Source organism: Malus domestica, chromosome 08 (genome assembly GCF_042453785.1).
Source record: "Malus domestica chromosome 08, GDT2T_hap1".
NCBI lineage: Eukaryota > Viridiplantae > Streptophyta > Magnoliopsida > Rosales > Rosaceae > Malus > Malus domestica.
This window is the reverse complement of record NC_091668.1, coordinates 28,339,414-28,355,992: the sequence shown is the minus strand read 5'-3', so window position 1 is coordinate 28,355,992 and position 16,579 is coordinate 28,339,414. Positions and strand designations below refer to the sequence as shown.

The 16,579-nt window shown below is 40.0% G+C and overlaps 1 protein-coding gene across 1 annotated transcript; it reads right to left on the bottom strand.

The window, feature by feature from the left end:
* Positions 1 to 11,636: 11,636 nt before the first annotated feature.
* Positions 11,637 to 16,192, bottom strand: LOC139198153 (uncharacterized). The gene is made up of 10 exons (XM_070826422.1): positions 15,900 to 16,192; positions 15,384 to 15,833; positions 15,053 to 15,284; positions 14,496 to 14,548; positions 14,022 to 14,139; positions 13,846 to 13,931; positions 13,686 to 13,779; positions 13,390 to 13,449; positions 12,859 to 13,240; positions 11,637 to 12,463 (listed from the first exon to the last, which is right to left on the bottom strand). The coding sequence occupies exons 1-10, from the start codon at positions 16,190 to 16,192 to the stop codon at positions 11,637 to 11,639; spliced, it is 2,595 nt and encodes an 864-aa protein (XP_070682523.1).
* Between the last annotated feature and the right edge of the window lie 387 nt (positions 16,193 to 16,579).

Sequence of the window (16,579 nt, the reverse complement as noted above, 5' to 3'; positions counted from 1 at the left end):
GCTATGGTAAATTCTTAGGCTTCATGATAAGCCAACGAGGCATTGAGGCTAATCCAGAGAAGATCAAAGCAATCTTCGACATGAAGGAACCAGTAACTTCAAAAGACATCCAGAGCCTTACTGGCAAGGTGGCAACCTTAACTAGGTTCATCTCTAAGGCCACAGATAGATGTGCTCCTTTCTTCAAAGCACTTAAAGGAAGTAAGAAGTACATTACATGGACTGATGAATGTGCTGAGGCATTCAAGAACCTCAAAGACTACATGAGTAAAGCCTCTTTACTCTCCAAACCTGAGGTTGGTGACACTTTCATTATCTATCTGTCGGTATCGGCTTCAGCAGTAAGTTCCGTTCTCATTCGAAATGATGGTAATGTCGAACGGCCTGTCTACTACGCTAGCAAAGCCTTACAAGATGCAGAGACACGATACTCCAACATTGAGAAATTAGCTCTAGCATTGGTCATGTCTGCTCGAAAACTTTGCCCTTACTTCCAAGCACACTCCATCATCGTGCTTACCAATCATCATCTTCGACAGATACTCCAAAGTCCTGACACTTCTGGGCGAATGATCAAATGGGCGATAGCATTGGGTGAGTTTGACATCTCCTACCAACCAAAGCCAGCTGAGAAGGGCCAAGGAGTGGCAGACTTCATCGTCAACTTCACATATCCTGTTGACATTGTTTCTACGCTTAAAGAGGTGGTTTCATTACCCTCGGAAGCTCAGAAAATAGAACCAACAGCCCCAGCATGGAGTCTATATGTTGATGGCTCGTCTAACCAACAGGGTTGTGGAGTAGGACTAGCCCTTACGACCCATGATAAAGTGGCGATGGAGTATGCTCTTCGTTTCAAATTCAAGGCGTCGAACAATAAGGCCGAATATGAACCCTCATAGCAGGCTTACGTTTGGCCAAACACCTTGGGGTTAAATGAATTGATATCTTCAGTGACTCCTAATTAGTGGTTAACCAAGTCACCAACAACTTTGACGCTAAGGATAGCTTCATGGCAGCATATCTGGCACAAACACAATTGTTGCTCAAGCACTTCCACTACCATATCACCCAAATTCCTCGAGTGGCAAACAGTCATGCAGATGCTTTGGCTCGCTTCGCCTCAGCGGTGGAAGACAAGATTGGGAGAAAAATTTAAGTCGAATTGTTGGCAGCACTAAGCACCATGGCTGCGGAAGTATGCAACTTACAACAGGGGGATAGTTGGATTACCCCAATTTGTAGATTCCTTGCTCATGGCACCCTTCCAAATGACAAAGTACAAGCTAAGCAGATTCGATACAAGGCTACCCGTTACTTGATCATTAATGACCAACTCTACAAGCGGGGTTTTAACCTACCATACCTAAGATGTCTTACGCCCGCAGAGGCGGAAACTGTCCTTTAGGAAATACATGAAGAAGTCTGCAGAGATCATGCTAGATCTCGATCCTTAACACACAAGGCTTTTCGCCAAGGATATTACTGGCCAACACTCCACCAAGATGCCATCAGAATATCCTACTCATGTGATAAGTGTCAACGCTACGCAACTATTCCTCACTCCCTTCCCGAGCCGCTCACTCCTATGATCAGCTCTTGGCCCTTCGCCCAATGGGGACTTGATTTAATCGGCCCAATACCTGCAGGGAATGGCAAGGTTCGCTATGCAATCGTTGTAGTTGACTACTTCACAAAGTGGGCCGAAGTAGAACCCTGAGCAACCATTACTGAGGCAAAAATAGAAGACTTCGTATGGAAGAACATTCTTTGCAGATTCGGCATTCCCAATTCGATAGTCACTGACAACAGGCGATAGTTCAACAACAATAAGTTCAGGATGTTCTGCTCTAAATTCAACATCAACTTATGTTTTGCCTCCCTAGCTCATCCCCATTCTAATGGATAAGTTGAAGCCATCAACAAAATAATCAAGCGAACTTTGAAAACCAGCTTGGACAAGGCTAAAGGTTGTTGGCCAGAATTTGTACCCCAAGTTCTTTGGTCATACCGCACTTCGTATCGGACATCAACAGGAGAAACCCCATTCTCACTTACCTTTGGTACAGAGGCAGTTGTCCCAGTTGAGCTTGAGCAATCAACGTTCCGAGTCCAGAACTACGTGCAAAGCGAAAATGACAAACAACTTACCCTTAACTTAGATCTAGTCGAGGAACACAAAAACCAGGCTTACTTGAGGAATGTCGCCTACAAGCAGCGCATCTCCAACTACTATGACTCCAGGGTCAAACCTCGTTCTTTCAAAGTGGGGGACTAGGTATTGAAGAAAAGATTACTCTGCGACAGAGTCCCGAGTGAAAGCACACTTAGTCCAAACTGGGATGGACCGTTTGAAGTTGTTGGCATCAGTCGTCCTGGCTCCTACAAGCTTAGAAGCTTCGATGGCAAGACCATTGGCCATCCATGGAACGCTGATCACTTAAAGTACTATTACAAGTAAACGCACATTGTACAAGTGTTAAGCTTCAGCCGTTCGGCATCCTATGTAACGAATACTATTTGGCATGAATTCAATAAAGAGGTGATTTAGACAACTTGATCATAATCCTCTTACATTCCTAGCAATGAAACACTCGCGTTCAAAGCTTCAACATGAATGCTTCCAACATGAAACAAAGTCTAAGTATATGTCAACAAGACTATACAAATAAACGAACAGCTTCACAGTATATTCGTTCAATCATACATTCCCACACATTCATACATAAGCCAACTGTACTTTGAAAGGGTTCAACATACTTTGTGTCATTCGACACTTGCTACATTGTGCCTAGACACCTTGCCCTTATTCTCACCAACCAGGTGATGAAATGTGAATAAGGAACTCATCTTCATGCCACCAACCAGGTGATAAAATGTGCAACCCGTACTTTCTTTCATGCACCAACCAGGTGATGAAATATACAACCCGTACTCTAATATCATTTGGCAACTTGCCACTCATGCCACCAACCAGGTGAAGAAGGAACTCATCTTCATGCCACCAACTAGGTGATGAAATGTACAACCCGTACTATCCTTCATGCCACCAACCAGATGATGAAATGTACAACCCGTACTCTAATATCATTTGGTAACTTGCCACTCATGCCACCAACCAGGTGAAGAAAGAACTCATCTTCATGCCACCAACCAAGTGATGAAATGTACAACATGTACTCTTCTTCATGCCACCAACCAGGTGATGAAATGTACAACCTGTACTCTAATATCATTTGGCAACTTGCCATTCATGCCACCTATTAGGGGAAGAAGGAACTCATCCTCGTGCCACCAACCGGGTGATAAAATGTGATTAAAGGTTATGAAGGAACTCACCTTCATACCACCAACCAAGTGATGAAAGTAACTCACCATCCATTCCACTTACCATAAGACGAGTGGTACAACTTGTACATGTGAACTCCTAGCATTCACAAATAATCAAAAACCCTCAAGCTTGACAACTCAACTAGGGGAACACTTATGCCCAACAAGAGTTATAGTCACCAACAAAGTCTTATTGCAAGCCAACAACAACTTTAGTGCATAGCATACGAAGATCAAGCTATTCAGCCCTCTTGCATCTGCTTCAAACATTTCCCCTCTGTAACAATGCAAACACTACAACTCGTAGAAAGCTTCACACACTCTTGATCAAGACAATGTGAAGCAAAACCAATTTATGGTGCCAACAAGAGCTTCATCAAAGGAGTTCAACCATAATTCTCAAAAGCTTCACACACTCTTGATTAAGGCAGTGTGAAGCAAAACCAATTTATGGTGCCAATAAGACCTTCATCAATGGAGGGCAACCATAATTCTCAAAAACTTCACACGCTCTTGATCAAGACAGTGTGAAGCAAAACCAATTTATGGTGCCAACAAGAGCTTCATCAAAGGAGTTCAACCACAATTCTCAAAAGCTTCACACACTCTTGATCAAGACAGTGTGAAGCAAAACCAATTTATGGTGCCAACAAAAGTTTCATCAATGGAGGGTAACCACAATTCTCAAAAGCTTCACACACTCTTGATCAAGACAGTGTGAAGCAAAACCAATTTATAGTGCCAACAAAAGCTTCATCAATGAAGGGCAACTACAAATTCTCAAAAGCTTCACACTATCTTGATCAAGATAGTGTGAAGCAAATCAATTCATGGTACCCAACAAAAGCTTCAACTCTAAAGCTTCACCTACAAAGCTTCAACACAAAAGCTTCACCAACAAAAGCTTCATCAATGAAGGACAACTACAAATTCTCAAAAGCTTCACACTATCTTGATCAAGATAGTTTGAAGCAAAATCAATTCATAGTACCCAACAAAAGCTTCAACTCCAAAACTTCACCTACAAAGCTTTAACACAAAAGCTTCACCAACAAAAGCTTCATCAATGGAGGACAACTACAAATTCTCAAAAACTTCACATTATCTTGATCAAGATAGTGTGAAGCAAAATCAATTCATGGTACCTAACAAAAGCTTCAACTCCAAAGCTTCACCTACAAAGCTTCAACTCTAAAGCTTCACCTACAAAAGCTTCAACACAAAAGCTTCACCCATAAAAGCTTCACCAACAAAAGCTTCAACTCCAGAGCTTCATCAATGGAGGACAACTACAAATTCTCAAAAGCTTCACACTATCTTGATCAAGATAGTGTGAAGCAAATCAATTCATGGTAACCAACAAAAGCTTCAACTCCAAAGCTTCACCTACAAAGCTTCAACACAAAAGCTTCACCAACAAAAGCTTCATCAATGGAGGACAACTACAAATTCTCAAAAGCTTCACACTATCTTTATCAAGATAGTGTGAATCAAAATCAATTCATGGTACCCAACAAAAGCTCCAACTCCAAAGCTTCACCTACAAAGCTTCAACTCCAAAGCTTCACCTACAAAGCTTCAACTCCAAAGCTTCACCTACAAAAGCTTCAACACAAAAGCTTCACCCACAAAAGCTTCAACTCCAAAGCTTGACCCACAAAAGCTTAACCCACAAAAGCTTAACCTACAAAAACTTCACCCACAAAAGCTTCACCTACAAAAGCTTCACCCACAAAAGCTTCACCTACAAAAGCTTCACCCATAAAAGCTTGACCCACAAAAGCTTCACCTACAAAAGCTTCACCCACAAAAGCTTCACCCATAAAAGCTTGACCCACAAAAGCTTGACCTACAAAAGCTTCACCTACAAAAGCTTGACCCACAAAAGCATCACCCACAAAAGCTTCACCCACAAAAGCTTGACCCACAAAAGCTTCACCCATAAAAGCTTCACCCACAAAAGCTTCAACATAAAAGCTTCACCTACAAAAGCTTCACACTATCTTGATCAAGATAGTGTGAAGCAAAATCAATTCATGGTGCCCAACAAAGCTTCAACCTCAAAGCTTCACCTACAAAGCTTCAACACTAAAGCTTCACCTACAAAGCTTCACCTACAAAGCTTCAACACCAAAGCTTCACCTACAAAGCTTTAATATATATATATATATATATATATATATATATATATATATATTCGGAAATTTGAAAATTCAAAAATTCAAAAATTCAAAAATTCAAAAATTCAAAAATTCAAAAATTCAAAAATTCAAAAATTCAAAAATTCAAAAATTCAAAAATTCAAAAAAAAAAAAACAAATCGAAAAAAAAAAATTTGCCTAGGCCTCCTATTGTTTGGGCCTAACAACTTTCATAACAAATATATATGAAGAAGGAGTTTTGGGCTACCACTTAAAAAGAAAATGCCTCATTCGTCAACTCCCTTGACCAGAGACTTGAGGGACTCCTACCATATGCTACTGCACCTTCATACTCGGAAGTCTCACGACCACTCAGTGACTTGGATTTTTCAAGTCTCCAAACGAGAAGTTTTCCTCACTCGAGAAATTAAGGGAGCACTACCTCAACCAACATGCTTCACTCACAAAGCTTCAACATACAAGCTTTAACAGAAGGAAAAATTTAAAGAACTTAATGAAGAAGGCCTTGGTGTATTTAACACAATACGTTGAAATGAAGCAAAGCTTGTTTATTGATATCTCCGACAAGTTACAAATATATACATATACATGAATCAAAATAAACAAACAAGAGGGAGCCTTCACAAAGGCTGCTCAGAAGAAGTCTCGGCAATCGGCAGAGCCCCAGAAAGAAGAGGCACCAAAGGGTGATTATTCGGAGCCTTAGTACTAGGCAGAACCCCAAAAGGAGGAGGCACCCAATGTTGATCATTTGGAGCTTCATTATGCGGTACAGCCCTAGAAGACGAAGGCAATAAATGCCTTTGGAACAAACCCACAAACCGCTGATGATCAAGTAAAATCTAACCATCAGATTCATGCAGCTGGTCGAATTTCCTCTTCATGTGCGAGCATGTGCAACTATTTATTCGCATGCTTGAGCCCTCTGATCTCCTGTTTGAGACTTATCACTTCAACCGCCAATGATTTAACTTGGCAGGTTCGAACAAATAGGCGTTGGGCCATATTAGACACAGAACCTACACACTGAACACTGAAAGCCAGAGAATCTTTAACAGATAACTCATAAGACCGTTTGGAAAGTAGTCTGTTATCTTTGGGAGTGAGAAGGTTCCTGGCCACCACCGCAGTGGTCATATCATTCTTCATCATAGAGTCCCCAATGGTAAGAAGACCAGTAGGGGATAAGAAGGATGGGCGCCATATGTTGTCTTGAGAAGGCATGGCTGCCTCTTCACCAAAGTTCAAGTCAAAACGACGGTCAGATGGGCCAGACATTCTCAGAAATGATGAAGGAGAAATGAGGTGCAATAAATCTCTGAAGTAAGGGGAAAATTCCTACAAGCAATAACTCTCTGAATGTACTTCTTGCACACAATTGGTGCCCTTATAAAAGAAATGGCAACAGGTCGTTGGTTCAAAAATTGAAGAGGCACCACTCTCCGGATTTCGAAGATGCACCACTTTCCACACACAACATCAGCTCCTCGGGTACCACAGATAACTTTGCCAAAGATCTCTGACAAAGTTTAGACACATAAATTTTGAAGGTCCAGCTACCCTACTATTACCTACAAGGGTAAAGGAACAGTTCCACTGCTTGATAACTAAAAAGTCTCAATGTGTGTCAACCTCCGTGTTCTGTGGCAAGGCAGATTAGCAAAAATGCCCAACCTTTACTCACATTTGAGAAAACACTCCCAACAAGATTGCTTGCTCAAAAATCGAAGAGGCACCACTCTCCAAATCTCAAGAGCCAGACTCCCAACAGGATTACTTTCTCAAAAATCAAAGAGACACTACTCTCCGAATCTCAAGAGTCAGACTCCCAACAGGATTGCTTGTTCGAAAATCGAAGAGGCATCGCTCTCCGAACTTCGAGAGCCAGATTTCCTTGGATAAAGCTTGTCTACGATCTTCACACGCAACATCAGCTTTCCAGATACCACATACCACTTTTTCAAAGTGCTCTGACAAAGTTAAAACACGTGAAGCTTGCAGCTCCCACTACATTGTTACAACCAAGAAGGGTAAAGGAATAGCATTACTACTTGTTGTTAGGGAGACTCTTATATATGTCGACATCCATCCTCCACGGACAGGTAGACCTGCAAAAATGCTCAACCCTTCCTCATATCTGATAGGGCACTCCCAACAAAGCCTCTCGAAATACTCAGCTTTCTTCCCCCCCCCAATAATACCTATGCAAACCAGCCACACCAGAGCAAGAGTATCTCATATCATCAGGGTCAAAAGCAAGAGTATCCCATATCATGCTTTTTCCCTATCTTTTCCTTTGCCCTTGTTCTTACCTGCAAGACAAAGAGAAAGAGAGCAATCAGTCAGCACTTAGAATCAAGCTTCCAGTCAGGAACTGACTGCCTGGAACCCCTTGCCTGATTACTTACCTGGCATTGCTCTCGAGTACTCATCTTCAACATCTTATGCTTCCAGAAAAGATACCACATCTACCTGAGGAACAGATAGGGCAAGTAAGAAAGATACAAGGAAGCATGTGGAGACAAGCGTAACAGAACACGTGCCGATTCATCTATTACTTCGCTAATGGTAAAAGTATCCCATATCATCAAGGTCGAACGCACTCTTGATTTGATAGACTTGTTTTGACCCTCAAATTCTTGAGTCGGCCTTATACTCTGGAGGAAACCAGAAAACCCTCCAGCCCAGTTCAAGAATAAGTTTGTGGAAAGTTACTTCTTCAAAAGCAAAAGTATATCATATCATCTCTTCTCCATTTACTTCTCCTTATCCTTGTTGCTGTTTATGACACAAGGAGAAGAAGAACAATCAATCGAAATCCAAAGTCGAACCTCTGATCCAGGTTGCTTGCTTGGAAGTCTAATTGCTTACCTTGTCTGTTACCTCTTTCAGCAAATCTCCTAGCTCGGCCACTTGGGGGACTCCTACTATAGGGTTTTGTATCGCACTTGACCAAGCCCGAAACTACAAGTAACCTTCAAGTGAAATTGATACATTACCTTGTGCATCTTCATCGGTTAAAGATACCACCCCTGGATTGATGAAAAGTACTTCTAGAGAAGATGCCACATCTACGTATGAGACAGATAAGGCAAGTGAAAATGATACCACACTTCGGTACTTAGAAGTTTCGTGATTACTCAATGGCTTGGATCTTGCAAGTCCCCAACCGAGGAGTTTCCCTCACTCGGGAACTTAGGGGAGCACTGTTTGTACCATACTTGACCAATCCTAACACTACTGAGCACCGGTCAACGTTATACCGTCAAAGACCCAGAAGAGTTTCCCTCCAACCAGAAGGTCAATCACAGCGCGACACGTGTCGACATCAGAAGCCAATCATAGCGCGACACGTGTCAACATCAGAAGCCAATCACAACATGACACGTGTCAATGTCAGAATGAAACTAGAAACTTTCTTCTATAAATAAAGATCATTCTCTCACGATATTTCCTAATATCATTTGTACTAAATCATTCATTAGTAGTCACTAAAGGAGAGCTTGAACCTATGTACTTGTGTAAACCTTTCACAATTAATGAGAACTCCTCTACTCTGTGGACGTAGCCAATCTGGGTGAACCACGTACATCTTGTGTTTGCTTCCCTGTCCCTATCCATTTACATACTTATTCACACTAGTGACCAGAGCAATCTAGCGAAGGTCGCAAACTTAACACCTTCTGTTGTACCAAAGTGGTCGCTGATTTTGTGCATCAACAAACTACATTTTTTCATCCATAATCTTTGTTACAAAGACTGTTCAAAACATGTCATGATAGTTTCATTGTCAACGTTATGGAGAGAAAAAGTCTGGTGTTGTACTACTAACGGTGGCCTTTGGTGGTCGAGTAGGGTGGGGAATGGGAGATAGTAGGATTGAGGACAAATTTTTCAGTGTGACTGTTACACGGACTTAAGGTGCTATAGTGACTATTAAATACTCTTTCACATGGATTCGAAGGGTCTTAAAGATGGATTTCTTTTTAGGGTTTAATGGCTTTAGGTTTACTCAAAAATCATTTGAAAATGCTTTGAACTTTTGAATTAAAAATGCTGCTAATACCAAAGGTAAATTTGAATCATATTATTACTAATTCATTGTGAGACTAATTAAACTCACCCCTTCCATCTTAATGTAAACAATATCGTTTGTTAAAAAAAAATGTTGCTGCTACTAAATGCTCTTTTACGTGGATTTCTTTCTCCTTCTGTTTTGCAAAACGTGAGCTGCAATGGCAGATTGGAAGAGATCCCAAGTCATACAACAACCCGGAGGAGTTCGAGCCGGAAATGATTTTAAGTAGTGACATAGATTATAAAGGGAATGACTTCGAAGTAATTCTGTTTGGGGCTGGTAGACGGGGTTGCCCTGGAATTCAGTTTGATGTGGCAGTTAAAGAGATTGCTCTGGCAAATTTAGTCCACAAGTTTGATTGGCCATTGCCTGGTGGTGCAAGAGGGGAGGACCTAGACATGACCGAATCCACGGGTGCGACTGTCCATAGAAAATATCCTCTTAAAGCCGTAGCTATCCTATATTCTTGCTGAAATATAGTGTTTGTGTGCACGTGAGTGTCCAGAATTAATAAGATAAGCGTCTGGAATTAATAAGATAAAGTTTTATTGTTGTTGTTGTTATTATGTGTGCATGTAAAATATTTTGCACTCAGATCATACATTTTTATAACTTATGAGTAGAGCATGTTTAAGCAAGTCCACACCCACAAAATAATTGCCTAGACAATTGGGCAAAGATAAATAATAAAAAGATAACTCATTTCATTATTAATTTTATCTTTTTCCTTATTTTTGGAAATGAGGTATTTGTCGATTTGCCCCTGAACTTGTATAGAGGTGTCAATTTCCCTCTTGAACTTTAATTTTAGCTGATTACCTCCTGAACTTTTATAATTAACCAATTTCCCTCCTGAACTTTTACTTTAGCCAATTACCCCATAAAATATTATAAATATCCGATTCCCCCCAACGTTAGATTTTAAAATTTTCATCCAATTTTCCATTCTTTTTGCCACTATACAGTTATCATGTGTTGTCCGCGTGATCAAAATGGAAAAAAAAAAAATTGGATGGAAAGTTTTAAAATCTAGCGTTAATGGGGAAATTAGCTATTTATGAAAATTCAAGGGGTAATTGACTAAAATTAAAGTTCAAGGGGAAATTGACTAATTATAAAAGTTCAGAGGATAATACAAGTTTAGGGGCCAAATTGGCATATGCCTTAGTAAAAAAAGTAATGCTAAAGAGACTAAATTTGTAGGCAAAATTTTGGAAACTGAAGGACATAGAAGTTGATGATTGGTTTATTACTTAATCGTTGATAAACGTGCTTATTTTTATTAATGGCACATTATTTAGTTTCCAAAATTAGTCTCCCTAGCATTAACCTTTGTAAAAACCTCTCTTTTTCCCGTCCCCTCTATAACCCTCTCCCTCCCTTCTCCTCCGCCGAACTACAAATCATCTTTCCTTTCCGTATGTTGCTAGATTAACTTAACTTCTATTTTTCCTTTCCATTGAACCTGCAACTCATCTTCAGCACCATCTTTCATCTCTCTCGAGTTGTCCTCGATCCCGCACTCGACTCAGACGATTCAATGAACAGGAGAAAGGATCGAATTCAAATTTGGGTTTGGTCTTATTAACCTATGAAACTATGAAACTCACAGTATATAGAACAATGGAAGATAGAACAACAAGGACGAGAAGAATAAAGCTTTGTATATTTCGAAGAGTAAAAGAAATGAAATACAATCTAATGCCCAATGACTTTTACATCAGTTGTTTATAATAGCTAACATCTCATTACAAAATGACTCAATTACCCTTTCTAACAACTTCCTCCTAACTACCTCAATCCAATTGGCTAACCAATGACATAATGCCACACGGCATATGGTTATTACTCCCCCCTCAAATGAAGCGGAGCTACAGAAGCTGAGTTTGCTGCAAAACAACTCCCAAGCCAAGTGATCTGCAATGTTTTTGAAAAATTGGACTATGCAATCCCTTTGTAAACACATCGGCTACCTGATCATCGGTGGGAATATAGTGAACCGTAAGATCTCCTTTTTGAACCTTATCACGTACGAAGTGATAATCCGTGTCAAGATGTTTGATCTTTTAGTGGAAAACTGGATTTGAACTTAAAGCCAATGCAGAGAGATTATCACAGTGTAAGGAAGGTGGGACTGATATGTATTGATGAATATCCTTAAACACTGATCGGATCCAAAAAACATCAGCGGCACAGTGAGCTAATGCCTTGTATTCTGCCTCTGTATAACTTCGAGATACTATGGATTGCTTTTTAGACTGCCAAGAAATTGGATTTACCCCAAGATAGAAAACAAAACATGTAATTGATCTTCTGGTGTTGATGTCTGCTCCCCAATCTGAGTCGGAATAAGCAGTTATATTGAATTCCTTGCTTTTTGTATACTGTAAGCCATAGCCAATAGTACCTTGTATATATCTCAAGATTCTTTTGACCAAAAACATGTATAAATCAGTTGGTTGTGCCATGAATTGACAAATCATGTTCACTAAATGGGCTATATCAAGTCTAGTAAAAGTCAGGTATTGAAGAGCCCCAACTATGCTTCTATAATGGCTAGGATCGGATAACGCTGTTCCTTCACCAGCAAGAATTTGAGTATGAGGCTTAGATGGTATTGAAGTAGACTTGCAGTTGTCCATAGCTACCTTGTGTAACACATCTTTGGCATATTTAGTATGTGATATGAACAAAGAACCATCATCCCTATACTGTATATGCAGCCCCAAAAAGTATGTCAATCTTCCCATATCTTTGAGATCAAATACACCAGCAAGATCATCAATCACAGATTGTATTTTAACTGAGTTTGAACCAGTGAGAATTATGTCATCAACATACAATAATAGAAGGATTATGTCTCCACCATCAACTTTGACAAAGAGACTGGTATCTAAAAGAGATTATTGAATCCAATAGCTGGAAGATAGTTTGTGAATTTCGAGTTCCAGGCTCGAAGAGCCTGTTTTAAACCATAAAGAGATTTGATCAATTTGCAAACATGATGAGGACATGTAGCATCCACAAACCCTTGTGGTTGTTTCATATAAACCTCTTCTTCCAAGTCTCCATGAAGAAAAGCTTTTTTGATATCAAGTTGCCTTAATTACCAATTGAACTGAGTAGCTTAGGCTAAGATGAGTCTTACGGTGGTATGTCTAACCACTGGACTGAATGTCTCTAAATAGTCCAAGCCTTGCTCTTGAGTATACCCATGTGCTACCAATCGGGCTTTGTACCTAGAAATGCTACCATCGGGATTTTTCTTTACCTTATACACCCACTTACTTCCAATAACCGATCGATTTGATGGTGGTGGGACAAGTATCCAAGTGCCTTGAGTTTTCAGTGCATTGAATTCCTCTTGCATGGCAATTTGCCATTCTTGTTTCAGTGAGGCAGTTTTAAATGTTCTCGGTTCTTCACAATCCGTGATGTCAGCAAGAAATGAGAATCCTCCAGTCAAATGTGTATCCAAGTTGGTAGAGAAAGCAGCAGTAGATAAATCATCAGGATGTAAAGACTGTAGCTGAGGTAAAAAGACAAGACACCCCACATAACTTTTCCTATGAATGGTACCAATTTTTAACCTGGTTTGGATACAATTCTGATCGACATCTATGATGACTGAATTAATATTAGTTGAAGTTGAGGTAAAAGGAAGAACTACCTGGAGTTATGTAGGATCAATGACACGAAGCAAATGAGTAATGTGTGGTGAAGAGGAAAGAGCATGAGATGTTCCAAAACCCTGATTTTCTGACTCTGTTGATACATGGTCTTCTGATGTATTTGTATTTGGAGAAAATATATCTGTACCTGATTGAGATAAAGAGCTATGTGATCCTGCAGGATCTGTATTTCTCTGTATAGATGACACTGGTATAGATACAATAACCGGGACACTCATTGGTTGATCATGTTCCTCATGTCTATGTAGCCTTGCAGGACTTGTATGTTGAACCATTTTTTGCAGGGAATAAGGATTCATTAAAATGAACATGTCTAGAGATGATAAACTTCTTAGTTTGCAAGTTATAACAAATCACTCCTTTGTACCCTTGTGAATAGCCTAAAAAAACACACATCACTGATCGTGGTTGTAATTTATTTACATTGTATGGTCTCAGCCAATGGAATACAGCAGAACCAAAAATCTTAAGAGATTGTATATCAGGTACCTTCTTATATAAAACCAAGTATGGGGAACTGAAAGATAAACTTTTGCACAGCATGTTATTGATTAACTGAACTGAATGAGCACAAGAAAAATACCATAGCTCAGAGGGTAAACCAGAAGCACTGAGAAGAGTGATTGCAGTTTCCAAGATATGTCTATGTTTCCTTTCTGCAATTCCGTTCTGTTGAAAAGTATACAGGCAAGATATTAATTGCAGGATACCTTTGTCAGCAAGAAAAGAAGTAAAACTCTTACTTGTATATTCACCTACCCCATCTGTTTGCAATGACTTAATTGTTGTACCAAATTGATTAAGAACAAACTTATAGTACTTAACAAAAATGGTAAACACATCTGATTTATTGCTCATAGGAAATATCCAAACAAATCTTGTATATTCATCAACAAATGTTACATAAACCTATATCCCTCTATGGATCTTACAGGTGATGGACCCTAGATATCAGTATGCACTTTCTGAAAAGGAGATGTACACCTATCAGTTCTAACAGGAAATGGAGTCCTAGACATCTTACCTTGAATACAAGAGATACAAGTACTATGAATTTCATCTGTTTGAACTGGAATATTCGATTGTTTTAACATGGTAGTCATCACATCATGAGCTGGATGTCCTAATCTCTGATGCCAGACATTATTCTTCACTGCTTTGCCCAAATAAGTTGCTGGATACTTTGTTATGAACTGAGAACCCTTTGCACTCGTGACCACAGGGATCTAGAACAATTCCTCAGGCCTACTCTTTCCTTGATACACTATCTCCTTTGTCTTCTTGTCCTGCACAAAAAATTCAGAGTCATCACAGATAAACCAGCTTTTGTTATCTGCACATAACTGCTTTACAGATAGTAAACTCCTAGCAATACTAGGCACATGTAAAACTTTATTAAGAACCAGAGAATGTGTAGGAGTCTGAAGTGTAGTTGAACCAATATGTTTAATTGGTAGACTTGTACCATTCCCAATTGTTATCTTCTCAAATCCCTCAAAAGGTGTTACTTAAGAAAGAGCACTGATATCGGAAGTTATATGATGTGACGCACCAGAGTCAACGATCCAAGTATCTTGAGGAATGAATTGTGTTGTCTGTTGTGCATTCATTGCAGACAGTGATGGAGGTGGAGCCTGTCCTTGATAAGCATAGTTTCCCCGCTGATAGCAATCCAAGGCTGAGTGACCTCTCTTCCCACATATTTGACACTCTACTACAACACATGTGGTTGGTATATTCGTATTCCTGTGAAAGCAATTAACTGCAGCGTGTCTTCTTTTGTTGCAAACCTGACATTCAATTACTACTGTAGTTCTAGTATCAACAATGCCTGACCAATTGTTATTTCCATTCCCGAGTTGTCTTGAGCCCCCTGAACTACCAGAACCATACCCTCTTCCTCTGAAGCCATTGTGATTCCTGTAATTGTTTCCACCCCTGTAGTTGTTATTACCTCTATAGTTGTTCCCAAAAGATCCAAATTGTGCATTAGAAAATTGTGGTCCAGATGCATTGTGACCACTAGAGTTTGCAGAAAAACCATATCCATATGAATCATTCGGAAACTAAGGTGGTGGTGAATAATATGGTTGTTGAAATTGAAGTGGTGGTAGTAAGGACTTTGAATCATAAGGGACAGCAGAGATGGTACCAGCAGTGATAGCTGGAATATGAGCATGACTGTGAGAATTTGAAGATGATGCAGAAGAGCTAGAACCAATATTTGAATTAGAACCAGTGGTTGAACTAGAACTTGACCCTTGAATATACAATGCAGACATATTCTGAGCAATTATATTCATTTCACCCTCAATTTCCCTCTCAGCACCAAGTAATAATGCCCTGAACTCCTTCAAAGTGAGTGTAAACTCCCTGGCCAATATAACAGTACGAATAACACCATATTCCTTAGGTAATCCAGCAAGACCAGCAATCATAATATCATTATCTGAGATAGATTCTCCTACAGCACTGAGTTGGTCTCTAATATGCTTTAACCTCCACAAATATCGATCAATTGTATCTGACCCTTTTTGAATCATGTGTAATTCAGTTTTCAAATGATTGATTCTGGATTTAGACACAGTAGCATATCGATCAACAAGATTAGTCCAAGCTTCATACGCAGTTCAACACCTAATCACATATTCCATAGCCTCATCAGTAAGAGTAGCAAGCAATAGACTCAACAAAGCCATATCAATTGTTTCCCATTCAGTATATGCTACTGTGATCTCCCTTGTAATCCCATTATCTGAATCAACAACAAACTTCGATGGACAAGGAGTTGTACCATCAAAATGACCAAACAACTTATATCCCCTTAACACCGACTGAAACTGAAATGCCCATTTGGCAAAATTATCATCCCTAAGCTTAATAGTAAGCATTCCCAAAACACCCTCAACTTTAAACGAGGGCGCAGCCATGACTGAAAGATTGACACTTCCACAGATCAAGAAACTAAATGATGAAAAGATTGACTCTAGAGTCGCAGACGAAGAGTCGCGGACAAGGCATTGGTGGGCTCGTTAGCAATCTCGTGCTGGAACCCAGTCTCTGATGGCTGTGTCAAGAACCAGATTTCCCGCCATTATTGGAGCTTCACGGGCAGTCACAGGTCACCAACGCCCCAGAGATCGCCACCTGATTGGGCTGGGGTGGAGAGATTCTTTTGGATTTTGGGGGGTTGAGTTGCCTAATTGCCCAAGTAATTGGCATGAGGTGGACTTGCTCTTTAAGTTTAATCGACAGTCAGGAGAATGCCTCGGTTGATACTGAGTGATTAACTACGATTTGGTTTAGTCACCCTCGCA